This window comes from Osmerus eperlanus, chromosome 14, assembly GCF_963692335.1.
Source record: "Osmerus eperlanus chromosome 14, fOsmEpe2.1, whole genome shotgun sequence".
NCBI lineage: Eukaryota > Metazoa > Chordata > Actinopteri > Osmeriformes > Osmeridae > Osmerus > Osmerus eperlanus.
The window spans coordinates 13,120,888-13,142,376 of record NC_085031.1 but is presented as its reverse complement, the minus strand read 5'-3'; the positions used below and the strand labels follow the sequence as shown (position 1 = coordinate 13,142,376).

The 21,489-nt window shown below is 47.5% G+C and overlaps 2 protein-coding genes across 2 annotated transcripts in view; one reads left to right on the top strand and one right to left on the bottom strand.

Annotated features, from left to right (window-relative positions):
* lrba (LPS-responsive vesicle trafficking, beach and anchor containing) overlaps positions 1 to 16,783 on the top strand; it is a 168,342-nt gene extending 151,559 nt beyond the window's left edge. Inside the window, exons 44-52 of the mRNA XM_062478203.1 lie at positions 919 to 1,008; positions 2,448 to 2,625; positions 3,174 to 3,242; positions 5,155 to 5,310; positions 6,766 to 6,933; positions 11,053 to 11,154; positions 11,512 to 11,708; positions 14,943 to 15,094; positions 15,326 to 16,783. Coding sequence (XP_062334187.1) covers positions 919 to 1,008; positions 2,448 to 2,625; positions 3,174 to 3,242; positions 5,155 to 5,310; positions 6,766 to 6,933; positions 11,053 to 11,154; positions 11,512 to 11,708; positions 14,943 to 15,094; positions 15,326 to 15,416 — 1,203 coding nt within the window. The 3' untranslated portion in view covers positions 15,417 to 16,783. The remainder of the gene's footprint in view (positions 1 to 918; positions 1,009 to 2,447; positions 2,626 to 3,173; positions 3,243 to 5,154; positions 5,311 to 6,765; positions 6,934 to 11,052; positions 11,155 to 11,511; positions 11,709 to 14,942; positions 15,095 to 15,325) is intronic.
* Positions 16,784 to 17,954: 1,171 nt separating this feature from the next.
* Positions 17,955 to 21,489, bottom strand: part of dclk2a (doublecortin-like kinase 2a) — a 36,934-nt gene continuing 33,399 nt past the window's right edge. Inside the window, 1 exon segment of the mRNA XM_062478029.1 lies at positions 17,955 to 20,027. Within this exon segment, the coding sequence (XP_062334013.1) occupies positions 19,179 to 20,027 (849 nt within the window). The 3' untranslated portion in view covers positions 17,955 to 19,178.

The window sequence follows — 21,489 nt, the reverse complement described above, 5'->3', positions numbered from 1 at the left end:
TCAGATGTGGATTTACACTATATTAAGTTTACAGACGGTTCTGAGCCTATTGTTCTCCTTTGGCTGGAGAGAGATTAAAAAAAAGAGGAAAGAGAGAGAGGGAGAGAGAGCTGAGAGAGAGAGAGCTGAGAGTGAGACGAGAGAGAAAGTTAGAAAAGGGATGCAGTGCTGTTGGGCAGGTAAAATAAGGACAGAGATGGAGAGAGGGAAATGGGGTTGGAGTGAGGTAGAGAGAGGAGCAGGAGTTGTAGACAATAGGATGAAGCAGGCAGACTTCAGAGTTTCTTCTTATGGAAATACCATATGCACAGTGAGGACACTGTCAGAGGCCAGGCCAAACCTATCTTAAACCAGCCTACACACACACACGCACACACACGCTCACACACACAGTCTCCTGTCATAGTACAGTAGCTTGTGGTCAGATTGTCTCAGTCTATTTTCCTCTCTGTCACCCACACCCACACACCCTATCATTTATATCTTCCCTCCTGTAATGTTGACCATAGTCTTATATAGTGCGTGTCGTCCTAGCTGGTGTTACCTTGACTCCGCTGCCCTGTGATGTTGTCCAGAGACCCTCTGCTCTGACATTTATAGTCCTATACCTCTTCATTATAGCACCACCTAACCAGCCTGCCTGTCCTTCCCCCTCCTCTCTCCTGCTCCGTCTGCCTCTCTGTTTCTCACTCGGTCCCTGCCTCTTTTTCTCTCCTTCATCTGTCTGTCTGTCTCCATCTCTCTCCCTCAATCTCCATCTCCCTCTCCACCTTCTCTCAATCTCTCTCTCCCGCTGTCTTTACACCCCTCTCCATCTATCCACTCTCCATATCTCTCCCCTCTCCCTCCCTCTCCCTCCCTCTCTCTCCCCTCTCCATCTCTCTTCCCCCTCTCTCTCTCCTCTCCTTCTCTCTCCAGGCGGTGGAGGCTCAGATCAGGAGTTTTGGGCAGACCCCCTCTCAGCTGCTCATCGAGCCGCACCCACCCAGGAGTTCCGCCATGCAGGTGGTGAGTCTCACACACACACACACACACACACACAAGCATGAGGAGGCTCCGTCCAGGACTGCCTCTGATAGCTAGTGAAGACTCAGTCAATCCCTTGTGCTCCTTTCTTTTTTTTTTACTTCCTTCCTCCTCCTCCATTCCTCCTTCTCTCCTCCTCCACTACCACCCCAAACACTGGAAAACTTCAGCTCCGGGATTGAAACTTATCTTCCCCCATCATCAGTGGAGGTGTGCGATTGAGAGAAAGAGAGCGAGAGAGTGGGAAGATGAAGGCCATGCATTAGCATGTGTCCAGAGACAAACTCCTCCACACCTGAGCTAGAGTGCAGACAGCCAAACCCAGGGAGACCCGGAGGGGCGGGGGGGTATGGAGGGGGGAACAATGGGCCCGAGGTGACAGCCTTTTAGGGGCAGGGGGGCGGCAGGCAGGGGTACTGGGTGGAGGCAGGAGGCGGTGGATGAAGGCCCAACGCCACTGATCCCCCCCATTAGTGTGGTGTGCCTGCGGTGCTGACAGCTGGAGACCACCTCCTCACACACACACAGACTTCACTCTTGGCCCCTATTTAACAAACGCACATTACCAGCTCGCTACTTAGTGAAACACTCCATTACTGCACACTACCAGTGTATAGGGTTTCATCAAGGAACGCTACCCTTCCTAATGAGTAGATTAGAGCATAGGGGTTAACTGGCTCCACCTCTCTACATCTCCCTTCCCCCATCTTCCCCCATCCCTCCCCCCTCCTCCCCAACTTCCCTCCCTCGCTCCTATCAGTGTGTGTTGTTGTCCTTCTGGCATTTACCAGCGCTGCTAGTAATAACATTGTCAGCATTGTCTGGGAGCCTGTCAGACACACAGACCCACACAGACCTATCCCTCCATAACATACTGCACACTCTTTTCTAATGGCCGTGTATAGTGTAATGCTGGTCTAGAGTCTGAGTTCCCGTCATGTCAGGTGAATGTGGGCCGTGGCAGGCTAACTAACAGGCCGACAGCCCTCAAACAGAAAGCTAGATCATTATGTCAGTATGCTATGCAGTGGGTTCTAGATTGTTCCGTTAACTGTAGGCTAACAGCCTCAGCTGTTGCGCTCTCTGGCCTCGCTCCCACCTCTTCGCTGCTTGTCTCGCTACATGCCGCCTGCTAACTTCTTTTCTCTCTCTACCTCCCTCCCTCTCTTTCTTCTCTGCACACGCCACCACTGACCGCTCTGTCCTTCCTCATCCTCCATGCCTGTCTTTGCCCTCCCGCCCTTCATCCTCTCTATGCTCCTCTTCTCTGACCCCTCCTCTCTGACCCCTCCTCTCTGACCCCTCCTCTCCTCCTCTATGCCTTCTTCTTTCTTCGCATCTCTGTCCCACCTCTCTCCTTCCTCCTCCTCTCCACCCTCCTCCTCCATCCGCTGGGTCCTGAACAGTATCTCCTCCTGCAGACACCACTCATGTTCACGGAGCAGATGCAGCAGGACGTCATCATGGTCCTCAAGTTCCCCTCCAACTCTCCCGTGGCGCACGTGGCGGCCAACACCCAGGCCGGCCTGACGGCGCCCGCCATCATCACCGTCACCGCCAACCGCCTCTTCGCCGTCAACAAGTGGCACGGCCTGGCAGGTGAGCAGGGAGGGGAGGAATGGGTGAACCGGGTGATGTGGGGGATTGTGGGTGACTATGTTTTCTAAGGCGGTCACACAACCCATGTTAGAATGTTCCCAGCTGCGTACTGACCAAGCCAAATCAGAGCTCCTTCACCCTTCTTCACTTCACTTTCCCTGGAAATACACCGTTTCATGTCTGGATGATCAACTTTCTTGATATGCGTGTCAGTAATTGCACGGACCTCCCCTGCAATGATGTTCGTGTGTATGCAGTCTGGGATGGACTGTAGCAGTTGTCAGTTAGGAATTGGCACACATTCACAATATAGCAGATTTTCGAGATAACCGCAGGCCCCAATCCACTAGACATGTGGTCTGTGTGTTACTAGCTGCACCCAAAGGCAAGTACACTTCAGGGCCATAAACCACAATATTAAGGCTGTCTGTCTTTCTCTTCCCACACATCTCTCTCTCTCTCTCTCTCTCTCTCTCTCTCTCTCTCTCTCTCTCTCTCTCTCTCTCTCTCTCTCTCTCTCTCTCTCTCTCTCTCTCTCTCTCTCTCAGGTCATCAAAGTTCATCAGTGCAGCAGGACCAGCAGTACCAACTGCCTGTGGAAATCGACCCTCTGATAGGTCAGTTATGTGTGTGTTGTCCGCCCTCACGATGCCTAGCGGTCGGTGGTGATGTGTCCCTGGACAGTAGATGGTGCATGACTGTTGTTCCTCAGCTCTAGCTCAGCCTCCTCTCCTCTCTTCCCTTCCCTTCTCCAGTTCTGTCCTTTCGTCTCCAGAGGAAATTGAGCCGGGTCCTTTCACTAAAGCATTTGCATGCAAATTGGAATGCAATGAGCTGTGGCCTGGGCCAGCATTTCATCATCAATTCCCCCTCTCTTTCTCTCTCTCTCTCTCTCTCTCTCTCTCTCTCTCTCTCTCTCTCTCTCTCTCTCTCTCTCTCTCTCTCTCTCTCTCTCTCTCTCTCTCTCTCTCTCTCTCTCTCTCTCTCTCTCTCTCTCCCTCCCCCCTCTCTTCCTCCCCCTTTCTCATCACCCTCACTGTCTTCCTCTCTCTCTCTCTCTCTCTCTCTCTCTCTCTCTCTCTCTCTCTCTTCCTGTCTCTCTCTTTCTCTCCTCTTCTGTGGTTTCATTGAATCGGGGGTGGAGGACCAGTGTGCGTGTCAGTGGAAATGAATATGAATGGGTAATAATGTGAGATGGAGAATACACACCGGCCGGCTGTCAGGGCAATATGGCCGCCTCTCATCACTCAGGACTTGTTGATGAGCAGAGAGGAAGTGAGGAGAGGAGTGTAGGGAGTGTGTAGGATGAGGAGAAAGCCACAAACGTCGCCGGGTTCTGACGAATGGAGGGATGATGCACTGGCACGAGCAGGCCAACTTCATCCATTCATCCCTCCTTTATTTTCCCTCATTCTTCTCTGCCCCCTTTTGTTTCATTAGACTGGTACAGTACTTATTTATAGGTCTATCTTGGTCTCTACCCCTGTCTCTTTGGCTCTCCCTCCATCTTTCTTTTCTCCCCCTCTCTCCCCCTCCCTCCCTGACCCATGTACACACCCAGATGTGTAGTTCTCCTCAAACTGTTGACTGGTGAAGTTATCCAGGTTCACTCCTGCGTGTTCATCTTCACCACTATCTATTTCTCCCCTTTTATGGTGATCCTCTACACACAGAACACATGATGTGTGTGTGTGTGTGTGTGTACATGTTTTGGATTTAAGGTGTGGGTGTCTAAGGTACTATACTAATAAAAACGCACCTTTTTAACAGGTTTATATGTTTCACTAAAAAGCAATGACTGCTGTCATCTAACATATGTAATTTCCTCTGTTTTATTTGTCTAGTGAAACCAATGTAGTGTGTGTGCCTGTGTGTGTCAGTTATGTATTTAGACTGCTCACATTCCAGCGTGAGCTCGATCTAAACACAGTAAATTTGCGTGTGACTGGCGTTCGTGACGGCTACGGGAAATGTTGATAATCACTTGAAATATTGGCAGAGACCAGCGGGCTGGTCTCTGTCAGGGCCCTAGGACCCGCCAGGCTCCTTACCTGTTCTGTTACACACACACACACACACACACACACACACACACGCACACACACACACACACACACACACACACTCAGAGAGAAAGTAGTTAGAAAGGGTTAGAAAAGGTAATCATGACTTTAATTACAAACCAATGTATTACTTCTGCTACTCAAGCACATCAAATGTATAATATTACTGCTGTGCTGTGTAATCTTGTGCCTGAAGGTGAACACACATGTCCTTTTAGAATGCTATATGTCACATTTTGTCTAGTGATGTGTAGCAATTGGCCAGTATCCATAATTGATTATTAACCAATGTCCATATCAGAGTTTGCCATTGTTTTTGTCTGGATACTCACCTTAGTGTAGCCAGTTCTACTGGAGACTTTGGAACAAGTCATGTTCTTTGAAACTACAAAACTGATTACTCTTTCTTGTCCCCTCTTCCCTGCCTCTCTCCCCCTCCTTCCCCCCTCTCGTCCTCTGTCTCCAGCCAGTAACGTGGCCTCCCACCGGCGCCAGATCTCCGACCTGCTGGACCAGAGCATCCAGGTTCACGCCCAGTGCTTCGTCATAACTGCCGACAACCGCTACATCCTGCTCTGCGGCTTCTGGGACAAGAGCTTCCGGGTCTACTCCACCGACACGGGTACACACACACACACACACACACACACACACACACACACACACATGCAGAACCTTGCTCACACACTCACACTAACACAGAAGCATGATCACAGAGACACACACACACACACATGCAGAACCTTGCTCACACACTCACACTAACACAGAAGCATGATCACAGAGACACACACACACACACATGCAGAACCTTGCTCACACACTCACACTAACACAGAAGCATGATCACAGAGACACACACACACACACACACATGCAGAACCTTGCTCACACACTCACACTAACACAGAAGCCTGATCACAGAGACACACGCACACACACAAAGAAGAGCACGCAGACACACATACAAACATAGGAGTGTGAACACACACACACACACAAGCCCTGACAGCTCTATCAGGTAGGTCACGGGGTCCTAAATGAGACCAGCTCTCTACTCCAGCTCTCTAAGCCCCCCATCCCATCTCCCAGCCCGTTCCAACCCTCACACATGCATAGGGTCCCCCAATTCAATTTCTCAAAGGGCGAGATCTGGCTCTCAATAGAGGGAGGAAGCGAGGGACGGAGGGGAGAGAGAGAGAGCCCTTTGTGTGTCTGCCACCGGGGAGTTGTGCAACCGCAACGCGAACACATTTTAATCAGGCGCGCTCCACAGCTGCTGCGATCACCACAGTCCCCGAGGCGACGCAGGTTAAAGAACAGAGCCACTTGATCAATTACAAGACGGGATTGGTACACACACACACACACATCAGGATTGGAAAGTCAGATTGATTACATTTGCGTGTGTGTGTGTGTCCCAGTCATGTCACATATGCCTGTGTTTGAGATTAAAACACCCATAGTCACCGCAGTGTAACTTATGAGTCTGTTAATTATTTTTTGAGTGTTTATGCTGACTGTCAAACACTTGCACACTTAGCTCCGTCTGAGCTGAGCTGTCAGGGAGGATTTGAACCAGGCTGCTTCATAATTGTCCCCTTTTTTTACAACAAAAAGACGTTATCACACCGACAGGGATGTTGACACCCTGGCTTAAACAGTCATGTAGCAGCACACACACACACACACACACAGACATGTGGGGGTCAGTCACTGACATGAGGAGCATGCTTCTGACAGGCTTCTGATCCTGCAATTACACACGCTCAAACTATGACACACAGACTCAGGCATGTGTGCTGAGACACAAATATTGACACCTTTGTGAAAATCGAGTGTGTGCTAGTGTTGAACCAGAGCAGCTCGGCTAACGGACCTGCAGTACACCAAGACATTCAAACAACACAGTCGTATCCTGACAACACAGAGTTTCTGCAAGACATGGTGGGGTTTGGATTTTCTATTGAACCAAATGAAGGCGCTACAACATTTACTTAGATTGTTAATGCAATGTGTGTCTTTTTGTGTGTGTGTGTGCGTGTCTTTTTGTGTTTGTGTGTGTGTGTGTGTCCAGGTAAGCTGACCCAGATCGTGTTTGGCCACCGTGACGTGGTGACGTGCCTGGCCCGGTCCGAGTCCTACATCGGGGGGGACTGCTATGTGCTGTCCGGGTCCAGAGACGCCACGCTGCTGCTCTGGTACTGGAACGGCAAGCACAGCAGCATCGGAGAGAGCCCGAGCAGTGAGTACACACACACACACACACGCTCCCTTCAGAGCTCTCTGAACATCCCACTGCATAAGCATGCCATAGTTGAATCATAAGCATGCCTGGAGCCACACACACACACACACAGCATCATCAGAGAGCAGGAAGTACACGCACAGACACAGGAAGTCCACCCCCTGCAATACAACAAAAGTCATTTCAATTGTGATGCAACTCTAAGAAGTCCATCCTCCTGCAGAGATGTGCCATTCAGATGTCCATTACTGATCTCACCATACAGATACACACCTGATATCTGCAAGCCCAGTTTGGCATTTTAGTGAAGAAATACTGAAGGCTAACCCTGTTGTAAGAGAGGAGGGACCATAGGGAACACACACACACACACTCCATGGCTGACAGGCCTGACTCTGTGATTTACGGCCCCTATGTACGGAGTAACAACTAGTTTCGTCTGACCAGACCAGACCTCTTTACACAGATTGGATTTCTAAGGACTGTTGTGCAAGATACAGGATCCTTCTAATGTGTTTGAGAGTGTGTGTAAGAGAGGGAGAAAGGGAGAGAGAGAGTGAAAGTACCAGGGCCACTTAGAGACAGTCATGTGACACGGGGTCGCCGACACATGAAAAAGTTTGATTCTGGGGTCACGGCACTCGATAAAAGTGAAAGATGTCACAGGACGCCCTTCCTTTACCATAACATGTGGTTCTGGCCCTGATCAAAGCACGTAACACACACACACACACACTAAGCCTCCATGGTGCTAATTTGACCAGCTCAGATACCCCGACATGCTGGTAAGTGCTCTCCAACAAATGGAACGACAATTTATGACAAATTGTGATTTAGTAAATAAGACCCCATCGGTTGTTGGTTAGGAGGACCGAGCTGAAAGGACAGATTTGGCACTTCACAGCACACACATTGCAGACACTGCAGCCTCGCCAACCCCACTCCCCATGGGTAAAGTTTACCAGAGGGGTTGTAGTGAAAGAATAATAATATAATAAAATAAAGACATTCTGGTAGACAATCCCTGTGAAATACACCATTTTGAAATCTGAATTTATTAACTCAACGTGTATTTCTGGCTTGTTTTGGCGGTTTGACACCCAAGAGGTTGTTGCTGTGCTCTGTAAATGATCACTTCCATTGGCCGTCATATGCCTATTTATTTCTCTGTTCTGAGAATGAGCTCATCTGATTTATTAGGTGCTATATACATGTGCTGTTCACAATGGAACAGACTGAGACATTACTGAGATGGGAAACAAGCAGGATGGGGGAATACCTTTTACCATATCTGGCACAGTGGGAAAGGGAATCTTATTGTTTTTATTTCATAGTGTCTGAGTTAGTGTTTGTGTTTGTGTGTGTGTGTGTGTGTTTGTGTGTGTGTGTGTGTGTGTTGGGGTGGATTGAGTCCAGTTAGCTGCGGTCCCTCAACAACACAATATGATGCTCCATTGCCCCATACCACATGAGACGTACAAACACACACACGTTACACACGCACACAGTTTCCTTTATTCTTTTTTCAAACTGTAAGCTTTTTTATGCCTCTCACACTCACACACACACACACACTTCTAAGTAATGCTCTCTGAACATCCCACAAACTTCCTACGCTTTGTTGATTCCAGGGCCCTGAGCCACACACACAGACACAAACAGTTATCTGGTTCAGCAATACCGAAAGGCACATTGCAAACACAGTGTATAGATTGTATATATTTTATAGATCTCTCAGATTACACTGCCATCTACTGGCCAAACCGTTTTTTCTGTTCCCAGAGTGCAGAAATGTGTTTAAGAGTAATCTAGTGTATTTCTGTCATATCTCCAATTATTTGAACCCTCAGATAACATGTGTGAGTGTAGAGTTTGAAACCTGGTAGATAAAGTATGAGATTGTTTGAACTCTCTCTCTCACACACACACACACACTCATTCCCTCCCCCTCCTCTCCCAGGTAAGCGATACCCTCCTCAGTTTCCCAGCCTGGTTATATATAGGTATTAGATGGTAATCAGATGTGGCCCTAATGCAAACCTGATGACCCCCCCCCCCCCCCCCCGCCCTCCTCACAGAGAGGTTAAACCATACACCAATATATCAGTTTTATTGATCCTCCACTGGACAAAACCCGACAACAAGTTATAATCCTCACCGTTGTCGAACATAAGTCAGTTTTCCGTGCAGCCTTGAGGACTCTCGGCTTAATGACACCCGTGGACACTGACCTGATGCACGGTCACTATGTCTCAATGCCCGGGACCCAACCGTTCGAATGTTTAGTGTTTTTATTGTGGGTTTTTTTGGTCGCAAATGAACGTAGCAACTTCCAAGTCCTGGTCTGGTTTACGAGGAGGGGGTCAGAGTCGGTCCAGTGGTTAGTGTTGTATCTTTGCTGTGTGTGGAAGTTACCCCAGGCCTCTGGCTGGGCTAGTGAAAGTCTTTTACAGAAGCAGCGTTGTTTTGAGGTGGGGGTGTACCTCAGAGTTCACGCGTCAATCAGTCGAAGGGACCCGTGTCGGGTTTCTGCGTTCAAAGTCGCGCCTGCTAATGAAGTTCACTGGAGCATGGTCATAATGGTTGTTGAGGAGGTGGATCTCTTGAAAAGGCTGTGTGTTGTATATCCACACTAGTTCTTCTATACACATAGTTTGGATTTTATAAGATGAAGGGAGAGACTTTAGACTCCCAAGTCCCTGGCCTGTCTCTTATTCTAGGATGAACAGGACCCTCAGTAACACACACACACACACACACACACTTCCCTTGTTGAAGTAGACCCAGACCAACCTAAGAGAAGCCCCCCCCTGCCCTCTGATAATGAATTTCTAATGACCTTCCCATGAGACAGACACACATACACAGCCATGCCCCTGTCACACACAGAACAGTGTCAGCCAGGGTTACTAGCTACCTCAGGACTCGGAAGTACAAGATGAGGAGAAAGTTGGATGACAGACAAGAAAAGAAAAAGAGAAAAGAGTTGCGTGAGGGAGAGAGGGGTTTTCTTCTTCAGACCTAGATCTGAAAACCAAGATGGAGTAGTCGTAAGAGTAGAGAAAGGATGTAGTTGACTGGGCACGGTAGGTGTTTTGTTTAGTGTTTGTAACCATGGTCACTGAGCATGGCTCTCTGTGTTATTCACAGAGAGCTCTCCCTCTTCCTGTCTCACCTTCCCTTTCTCCCTCCCTCTCTCTGTCTCTCCTCCGCCTCATCTCCTACTAGGATCCCCTCAGAGCCTGGCCTGCAGGCAGCTGGGTCTGGTTAGCCAGGCTTGGGGGGGGGGGGGGATGGGGGAGCGAGGCAGAGGCTGTCAGTGACGAGCAGGGCACAGAAATGGAGAGAGCTGAATCGCCATCAGAGGATGAGTCGGCTCTTTGGTCCAAAGTTGTGTGCGCGCCAGGGAGGGAGTAAGGGGATATCAGTTCAATCTCTTATGCGGCTTGATGCTGTTTCTCTCTCTCACACCCCCACACACAGTGGCTGAAACCACTGACAGCCATGAGAGCATATCCCAGTCACTCCGCTGCCCTCCCTCCTATCTCCTGTAGTCTAGCGCCCACACTGTGTCAGCCAGAGGTTGATCGTTATTTCTTCCATTTGGTCTCTGAGGTAAAAACTCCAGTCTCTGTTCCTCAAATCAGTTTTGGGGAAGTGCGGTTATTTTCACGATGTGTAATCAGTCAGGTAACAGTCGAGACCTCTTTGCAGTTTTTCTTTTCGATTTTCATGCCATAAAAATCTTATTGTTCATTCATGCCGCTTTGACTCTAAATGTACTGAGCCGCTGTGTTGACTAATGCTGTGATGTTATCGTGTGGCATGACTACCCTCTAGTGACTGGAGACTGAAAGTGCACTTCTGTTTTTAATGCTAAAGATGCTCACAGCTTGTGTGTGTGTGTGTGTGTTTACATTTACATTTAGTAGACGCTCTTATCCAGAGCGACTTACAGTAAGTACAGGGACATTCCCCCCGAGGCAAGTAGGGTGAAGTGCCTTGCCCAAGGACACAACGTCATTTGGCACGGCCGGGAATCGAACTGGCAACCTTCTGATTACTAGCCCGACTCCCTCACCGCTCAGCCACCTGACACCCTGTTTGTATATCCAGCAGAGTTTGTGACGCCACGAGCCATCCTGACGGGCCATGACTGTGAGGTGACGTGCGCCAGTGTGTGTGCCGAGCTGGGCCTAGTCATCAGCGGCTGCAGAGGTGAGTGTGTGTGTGTGTGTGTGTGTGTGAGGCACACCAGCACAGCATTGAAGTGTATTTAAGATGCAGCTATGATGACACACTTCAAGTGCATGTAGTTGTATTAAATGAACGTTTTATTGAAAGTAAAGCCCACGTTCATTTAATACAACTACGTGCACTTGAAGTGTGTCGTCATAGCTGCATCTTAACACTTCAAATCAGCAAGTTGAACAAAACACAAAAAAGTGGCAACTAGCTGAGCCAGAGAAGCAGGTATGTTAACCACACCTGTCTTTTACTCTCTCAGGAAGGCAAATGCAGTCAGGTAACACAAACGCACACCTTTAACATGTGTATGGCTGTGTGTTCCCCCAGAGGGGCCGTGTCTGATCCACTCCATGAACGGTGACCTGCTGCGGACCTTGGACGCCCCGGAGCCCTGCGTGCGGCCCCGCCTCATCCACTCGTCCACCGAGGGCCACTGCATGGTCTACTACGACAAGGGCCACTTCTGCCTGTTCAGCGTGAACGGCAAGATGCTGGGACACCTGGAGGTGGAGGAGAACATCAAGGTGAGGGAGTGTGTGGGCCGTTTGGAACCACCATGTGTGCACGCTGGGTCTGTGTGTGGAGAGTGAGGGAGTGAGGGAGTGACTTTCTGTTCTCCATCACAGTGTAGTCTGCCCACTGATTAAAGGGATAGCTCGCCATCTGAGAAGGGTAGGGGCCCGCCTGCCTCAGGGCACACACTCCACTCCATCACAGGCAGAGGAAACTCCGGGTCAGGGTCTGGTCCCCCACCCCTCGCCCCCCGACAAGCCCTCTTTGATCCCCTCCCCCCTCCGTCAGGTCGAGGTGAAAACTAGAAAAATGGCGGGGTGCCGCCACAGGCCCCAGATCCATTAACAACCCCCTCCGGCCAACCAGACAACACTTTCCACATTTCCTCTCCCGTCAGCCGGGGTGTCACAAAATGGCCGACTCTCTTCCCCCCCCCCCCCCCCCCCCCCTGCTTCCGCCAAGGTCTGGGAACTGTAGGCTGGGACCTGACAGGTCAGTTACACCTGCTTCCTATTTGATCAGGCTGAGTCTGCCCCTGTCTACCCTGTCACCAAGTACAGTCACAACCCTATCCCACCAGGCCTGGACGGAACACAAATATATACCCCTCTGTTTTCTTGTGGTCATAGCAGCTCAATGAAAATTCACGTGGAGCTAGAATAAATGCAGATCTGAATCTCTGTGATTGTTCTGTTGAGGAGAGTCAGTCCAGGGTTTGTTCCCAAACATGAGCACACATCCATGGCTTCCTCCCTGGGGGCCGGGTCCCTCCAGACATTCTGTGCTTTCTACTTTAGCCAGAGCCCCAGCCGAGAGCTCCGAGCCAATGGCCCCGTCTCTCCACACGGCAGTCGTAAATTCCTTCCCCGTCGGACAGAATTAGGGAAGTCTTAACATCTCTGAGAGGGCCTGTGAGAGCCCCCCCCATCTTAACCCTGGAGGTGGTGGTATTTAATGCCCTACTCTAGACAGGAGTATCAATCTCCAGCTCTCTGCTGCAACCCTCTGCACAGTACGACTCCTCGATAAATAAGTGTTTGTCCTGGCCCGGGCTGGTATCCCCTTACTGTGTGTGTGTGTGTGTGTGTATCTCTGCCACTCAGTATGTTCTTGTGGACACACTTATGTGTGTGTTTTTGTTTGCGTTGTGTATGTACCCGTTTTTGCATAAGTGTGTGTAATGGCCCTGCGTCAGAGGTTAAGGCAGAGGGTGAACAGGCCTAGCTCCAGTCTGACAGCAGATTAATCCAGAGCAGTTGAGGCCATGCTGAATGGATTACATTCTTTTAGTCCCTAATATAACTCAGCCAGTGTAACCACTCCAGCACATTTCTTTTCAGTGTCTGTGCACATGTAATGGCAGGAATTAACAGCCCCATAAATTCTAGTTTTTTACCTTTTGCCAGACATTCTCTCGCCCCCCCAAAAAGGAGGAAATATGGGCATAAAAACTTCATGTGGTGCAGTAATGTGGCGCTCTCTGTTGCTGTAGTCATCCCTCAGTCACCTGAGCTTAGGCAGCCATCTTGGATCCCACAGAGCTGGCGGCCATCTTGTTTGCCCTCCCACCCTCAGGGGGAGGCGGGGGTGCAGATTTATACTGTCTGTCTGCAGTCACCTAGATGGGTCTCCTTCTACCCCCCATGACTGTGGAAGGTTAGTGAGTCAACAGATGCTGAAAGTGTCTGAATACAACAGCTTCTCACACAGGGGCTGAGGGGGAAAGTTACAACAAGTGAACACTTTGTAGTTGAGGCTACAAAGGCTCAAATTCAGTATTCTGCAGAGATTCAAATCCTCTTGGTTTTAGCATTGAACTAAGAGCTGTCGTTGTTACTTAGCACTCTTCATTACGATTACTTCTGTACCTGTTAGCGTCAACTTAAACTGACAAGTGAAACCGACACAATTACAAAGATTAGACCCACACCAAACAGATGAAAGCAGAATACCCCCCTCCCCCCTCCCTCGCCCTTCCTTACCCAAATTCTCTTGGAGAGAGATCTACCACAGCACTCAGGAGAGATTGATACCCCAGCTTCATCACCAGTGTGTGTGCGCGCTGTTGAAAGCTTGTGTGTGTGGGGGGGCGGGGGGGGGGGGGTTGGGGGGGTTCAGACTGCCAAAGCTGTACAGTTGGTGCATCGGAGTACAAGGACTTACTCAGAATATTTATGTAATTGAATCCAAGGTTGTCAGTTTAAAATCATCAACTTTAAGAATGGTGGCATGTTAAAACTTGCATTGGGAGCGATACTCAAATGTCGCTTTCAACATCAGTGGTGTAGAATAAACAGCGATTGAAAGATGTTAAAGCACTTATAGCTTTATAGACAACATTATGAACTAGCAGCCTCTGCCTGTGTCATGATGGATGTCTGGGACTGACTGGTTTCCTTTATACACTGTTAGTGTAAATATACCCCAACACATGTTGAGTGTCGTGTATCCTCGTTTCCCTGGGGACCCTTTAGGCCGTAACACAGCCCATAAGAGAACAGGAAAAGGGAGATGAGCTGTGTAAATCTCTTTACGCTCCATCCTGCCTCGCAGTGGGGAGCAATCTTTGTTGCTGTTCAGGTGCGCTGCTGTGTGGGAGCGTGGTCAGCTGATTGATACTGTACCTCCCTCTGTCCTTGTCTCACTCTCTCTGTCCTTGCGTCACTCTCTATCTCCTTGTCTCACTCTCTCTGTCCTTGCGTCACTCTCTATGTCCTTGTCTCACTCTCTCTGTCCTTGCGTCACTCTCTATGTCCTTGTCTCACTCTCTCTGTCCCTGTCTCACTATATATGTCCTTGTCTCATTCTATCTGTTCTTGTCTCACTCTCTATGTCCTTGTCTCACTCTATCTGTGCGACAGTTGTAGATCCATCCACAGAGAAAGGACTTGAATGTAGTTTGGTTATACTTGCATCACTTTGCATGTCAAGACGACCACATAACTCTGTCCACTAGAGAGCAGTCACTATGGCTATAGACTTACCATTCCTGCTATTCTGTGCAAGAATAGCAGGAATGCTATTCAGTGCAAAAACCTTTTAAAGCACTGTTGAGTGTGTCAGAGTACACATTTTTCATGTTAATCACTGGGACACATGGAGGTGGAGGTAAAAATCAAAGTAGGGGAGTCTGTGTGTGGAATGTGTGGAATGACTGTGAGTTGTGTGTGTGTGTGTGTGTGTGTGTTCCTAATGGCCCGGGGATTCTTACGAGTGGGAATCTGTCCTCTTTCCTCTCCCATCAGGCCATGCTGCTGAGTCGTGACGGTCAGTACCTGCTGACGGGGGGCGATGGGGGTGTGGTCTCCGTGTGGCGGGTGCACGACCTCAAACAGCTGTTCACCTACCCGGGCTGTGACGCAGGCATCCGCTCCATGGCCATGTCCAACGACCAAAGGTAAACATTTGCGTGCTCACACACACACACACACACACAGAAGACAACTGTATTGTACCATACCATGAACAGCTTCACCTGGGCTAACTTTATGCTGTTAGTTACAAAGAGAACCCCGTACTGCCTGTACCTGTGTGATGCTAATATGGTAGACTGTCTTTAACAGTGCTTTAACAGAACTTTAAACCAAGCTGGTGTGTGACCTGACCTTCCTGACGCCTTCTGCTGCAGGTGTATCATCACAGGCATGGCTTCCGGAAGCATCGTGCTGTTCTACAACGACTTCAACAGATGGCACCATGAGTACCAGACCAGATACTGAGCCATCAGCGTCTATCCTCTATCAACACTGTCTCCAACACCCAGCCCTGACACATCCACTGTTGTCCAGGACGCTATCACAATCCTGCCACTTGACTAAAGGCACTACTTATACAGTACTGATATCCTGAATGTATCAAAAAGAGCTGATCTAAAGAGATGAAGGAGGAAATACTGTCTGACTATGTCTAAAGTCTGAATTATTTTTAAAGAAGGGCATTGCTATATTTTGTAGATGATAAGAATTTCATATAAAATCTTAGGGTGGGGGGTGAATTACCTATGGTTGAATGGGGAAAAGTATATTTTTAGCTTGTAAGAGTCTATTTTCATCTCTTTGTGAGGGAAATGAGTGGAGGTAGCTAGAAAACAATATATTTGCATCTACTGTCTTAAGAATCCATATGTGTGTACTTTAGGGTGAGTGATTTTATTATTTTTTTCAATAGGGAGTGAATTGTGGGGCTTCGTGTTTTTGCTGTTTTGTTTATCAAGTACTTTTTTCATAATCTTTCATGTCTGTGGAAATTGAAAGGAATATGAGTTAGTGCAAACTGACAGTTAGTCCTAAACATGGATACAAATAAGTAGCCTACATTTTCTATTTAAATGGACAGAAAATGCATTTCGTCAGGTTTTTGGTCAACCGAGATATCGCTTTCTTATGTGGTTTGAGTCCGACGTCATGAAGCTAGTCTAACAAAGATGTTTCAGAAGAAGCTGTCTGTTGTAAGTTTATCTATGTTAGTCTCAATAATAGATGTCCTATAACTAGATGATAATTAGATGACTGTGTTACACATACTACTTAGATTCAGTTTAAGCCATCATCTGGTTTGGTGTAGATACCAGTTTAACCACAGTCGTTAGGACCTTCTAATCATGGGCTGTGTACTACACTCTCTGATTGGCCTCCTCTCCAAGGGATTAATAACAATGAGTTAGACAGCGGAACACATTGTTTCAGAGGGGAACAAGGGAAAGTCCAAATGAAACATGTCCATAGATCTTCTTTATCCCCTAGCTGTACCTGTCACTTAACACGTTTACAGAGGACATATCAACGCACCTGTGCCCCCACCATTTTGGATCTTCAATGTCTTCGTCGACTACGGAGCAATCACCCCCAGCAATTGCAGTAAACACATCAACCAATCACATGTTGCAGTTAATTACTAGAGTAAACAACTTGGTAAACTACACTTTCCTGATTCTTGAACATTCCATTAGATTTTATATGAGCATGGGTGGATATGACCACATGTCAACTACCGTATTTTATGTATCGCTCAATATTTTGACCATCCATTTGGAACGAGTGCTTTTTGTGTGTTGAGTTCTGACAATAAAACTGAATTTTGTAATTTAGATAAACCTCATTGGATTATTTTGTTTCCCAAACCTACATATTATGTATGTCTGTCTACTAATCTACATTTAGCAAATGCTTCTATAGAAAAAAACTGATGTGGAACATCTGCCTCGCCTGGTGCAGCATTACATTACAGGTCTTCTAACTTTCACCTCCAGACAAAGGAAGAGAAATAGCAAGAAAAAAATGGGAAGACCTTTAGAAACACTACCAACTAGAGGTGGGGGGGGATCGAAAAAAGTCAGTGTGCATGCTCTGAAAGCTGGGGCAGTACTGCAACAGCCTGGGTTCAAATCCAGCCTTCACCCTTTTCTGTATGACTTCATCCCTCTACATTATTTTCCTGTCACACTTCATTTCACTGTCCAATACAGCATGTCAAACACAATCCACAACTCAATAAACTGAGGGAAATAACCACAACAAGTGTGTCTAGTTTCCTACAAGTTGTTGTATGAAAGGTTTGTCTTTCATACAACAACTTGTCTTTGGTGAAATTGTTCAAGCAAATGAATAATTGAGTGTCGAACTTCACAGGGACCTTCTCATAGACACACATCAGCCATGCCCATCAAGTGTTTGGTTCCTTGGTAAGACTCTGAAAAGTGTCAGCATTCCCTGTACAGCCTGGAACACTGCATTTACGACCATAGGCCATTTTCAATATCCTTGAAAAACTTCCAAACTTTCTTCTTTGTAATTCCAGTGGAAGTACACAGAGCATTTTTTTTTATTAGTACAAAAAAAGTATATATATATTTTTTTATGTAGGCATATATTTAATCGAAATGTGATAACAAATTGTAAATTGTTTTTTTATTGAATCGTGACCCCAAAAGATTTGTGAGGTACCAAAAGATTCCCACCCCTGCTACCAACCAATCTGACCATAACAAATATTATTTAAACTGACGAAAACAGAAACCAAGACAAGTTTAAACAAGGCTTCATGATCTTGGAGGCCTACAGTGCCACCTAGTGGTAAACAAACAATACTTTTTATGTAACTTAAATAACTTAAAAGTTTTGATGGATGAATCTGTACCATATCTGAGTGACAAAATCACAATATAAGGATATCTTTTTTTTAGGGGAAAGGGATACAGAGGGAAGGCCCTGGTCAAGCCTAGGTTATTTTTAAATATGCAACATGCACTCACATATTAATAATGACAATGACACATCTCCTTGATAGACATTTATTGCATACTTAAGTTATCTGAAGTATTCCTATTAGAACATTATAAAGCGTTAGAAGCAGCTAAAGTTGCTAATGGCAGCTGCCTAAACTATAACTGTTGCTGAATCATGACATTGTGGTGCTTTTCCAGGTTTGTCTTTGTCTTACAAATTTTCAAGACCAGATCACAAACCAGATTTAGGATTGAATGAACATGAGCAGAGGAGCTAACATTCTTAAGAGTATCAGCTTGACTTGTGTGTGTGTGTGTGTGTGTGTGTGTGTGTGTGATGAGCCAGAGAAGAGCCCACAACATGCCTACAAGCCCATGAGGGTGGGCACTGGAGCCATTGTCAACATCAAACTCCTATTGTGAGGAACTGCAACTACAAGACAGCATGAGTATGCTAGAGTATGAACTTTAAAACAAGTACATCTAAAGAAAGTCAAAAAGAACATATTCACATCATGTCTAGTCATGTGTACAAAAAACAAAAAAAATCATGAGGGTAAGGATCAATTTCCCAGGATGTTTTTTAAGTCAAGCTGGTTTTAGGATAAAGGCCTCTCCAAACTGCTAAACTCCCATAAAGTTTACAGGCACACCTCTTCTTGTCAACACACATTTGTCATGTTGTTTGTTTCATGGTACAGGGGCCATTGCGGGTCAATCACAATTTGCCTTACTGGCAAAGAAAAAGAGTAACATTTGTTCAACTAAAGATTTCTTAAGATATACAAGCTACAAACATGTATAATAACAACAGACTACACTCACGCCAAAAAATACACTTTTAACATTGTGTTTGTGTATGTAAAGCATGCGTGTACATGTACCAACAAACTCATCGTCAATATAGGGCGGACAATAAATAAGTAAAATAACAAACAGTTTTCATTCTTCATCACATCAACCACACAGAACTCTCACAGCAGTGAGCAGTCAAGACACCCATCAGGTATAAATACACACATACTGTATATACAACCAGCCAAACATACAAAAAACCTCAACATCCTTCTAATTGCCTGGGAATTAGCTATAAACACGCTGGGGTTGGGAACAGCAGTAAGGGTTCTGCTACTGGGATAGAGGAAGAGGAGGCGGGGGTGGAGGTCCTTCTAATCCCCTACATGCAACACACAGTCCTAGGGATTGAGGACTGGATTAAGGGTTGACAGGGTGGGGCACTGTTGCCATTCCCCCCAGCTCAGGGCTCCCTGGCAGAAGCAGCAGCTTCAAACTCGATGCCAACTGGGGGGGACAAGGGAGGGGTGGCCTGGCCCCTGGTACAGGACTGGGAGGTGTTTGGCAGGGGAGGAGTAAGGGGGGAGACAGGGCTCTTGGGCGTGGTAGGGGAGGAAGGGGAAGACCTGGTGGGTTTGGTGCCAGGGGAGGAGGGGGGGCAGGAGATTGTTTGGGTAGGGGATGTGGGGGAGGGGCAAGTGGCGGGACAGGGTGCGGCCAAAGGGGAAAGGCAGGAAACAGGTGAGTTAGGGGCGGAAGGAGAGGGGCAACTGAACAGCAGGGGAGGGGCAGAGGGCGAGGGGGAGTCAAAAGGATGGGTGTATGTAAGACACAGGGATTGGCTGAAAGGGGAGAGGGTTGTCACTGGAATCAGAGGGGCAAACGGAGAAGAGGGAGATGTTTTTAGCTTGGAGGGAGAGGAGGGGGAGGAGCTTATGGTAGGAAAAGACTGGGTGAAGGGAGGAGGGCAGAAATTAAGCCTGGTGGGGGAGGGGCACCTGATGGGCGAGGACTGACAGGAAAGTGGCATGAATGTGGGCACAGGGGTTAGAGTGAACATGGCCATCCCTGGGCTGGGGGTTGCCATTAGAGGGACAGTCTTGGGAGGAGAAGCCAGTTTGGTGAGCGAGGTTGGCTTCAAGGGCGACCCAGGATTGGTGGGCGACACTGGCAGCATGGGAGAGGCCAGCTGGGTTGGTGAGGCTGGTTTGAGTGGCGGGGGAGGCGGAGCTTTCTCGCCAGACAGAGCTGGTGCTCTCAGACCCTGGCGCCGGCAATTCAGCTGGATGTTCTCCTTATCGAGAGCTGTGTTCTGGAGAGAGGGCAAAGAGAGTCAGGACACTCACGCACATACACCCACACACACACCCAAGCACACACACATGCACAACGGAAAAAACACAAACCACGAGTCCACACCACTCAATAGTAATTAAAAAGGCAAACAAGAGAAATAGTGAGTGGGTAAATCTCTAGTGAAGAGTAATCACATTGCCTAACAGATCAATTTTAAAATCTTAATAGCCAACAATTAACATTTACCAAAAGAACTACACCAATAAAAAGAACATGAAACACACGTCAATGAGTGAAGAACAGAGAAAAATGAAGTAGCTAATGAGATGTGGACATTCATACGTGTAGCGTGGCGCTAACGACGTGCTAACACGTGCTTCCCAGCAGAGTGACCCAAGCAGAAAGCCAATCCTAGCATGTCATCTGTGCTGCTCAGCATGCTAATAAGGGAAAATGAGAAGTGTCTCCAAATTGATTTTTGCAACAACAAAAAAAAGAGTAAATCGAAATTGCTGTTGTGCTATAATTGCAGACAGACGAAAGCCTGACTAAGTTGAACTGTTGGTGTTTAATTCTCATTTCCCCTTTGATGAGTCTTACTGGCAGTAGAGAAGAGGCGTTGCAGGGGAGAGTATTAGTACGTACCATTGCCTTGGAGCTAATTCAGAAGGGTGGTAAATGCAGGTGCATGGGATGGGTGCGGCAGGAGTAGAGGGGGGGGGGGGGGGGGCAAAGGGACAGAAACTAGTCTTACTCACAGCTCAACAAAATAAAGTCAACAAACAAACACGCACAAAAAAGGCACAGACAACAACCGTGGTCTTGGGGACAGTCAAGACTTGATTGACTGAACCAGAGAAAAGATTCAGCCCCAAGACCAGGGTGGGTGACCATGGACATCAGCTATGACAAGCATCAAAGAGCACTAGACCTAGGGTGACCAGACGTCCGGATTTCGTTCCGGACAGTCCGATTTTCCAGCCCTTTGTCCGGACCGCTGTTGCGTGTCCTCCTTTTCCCCCTTTTGTCCTCCTTTTTGACCCTGCCTGCCCGCCGTCGCAATTTACCACTCGCGTGGGCTTTCAAATCCCAAAAAGAAAGACCTCCTTCAAACCTACGTGGAGTTCAGAACTCAACCAGCAGCAGAGATCAATATCATGCTTTCTGTAAGCTCTGTCGCATTGATATAGACGTGAGTAGTAGGGGGAAAGGGGCTTTGGAGCGGCATGCCTGCGCTAGGCAACGGCACAAGGATAATGCTAGTTCTGCCGGGCACACTTCCTTTACATAATTTTTTTCTCCGAACACAACAACAGCGGAAGATCGGAACAAATTATATATTTTAATTTATATTACAATTGAAATAGTTTGGGGAATGGTAGCCTACTGTCTTATTTTCTTATTTATCTTTTGACTAAACTTGTCTCACCAAAGATTGTATTCAAACTACAAATGTTGATTTAGTAAAATGACTAATT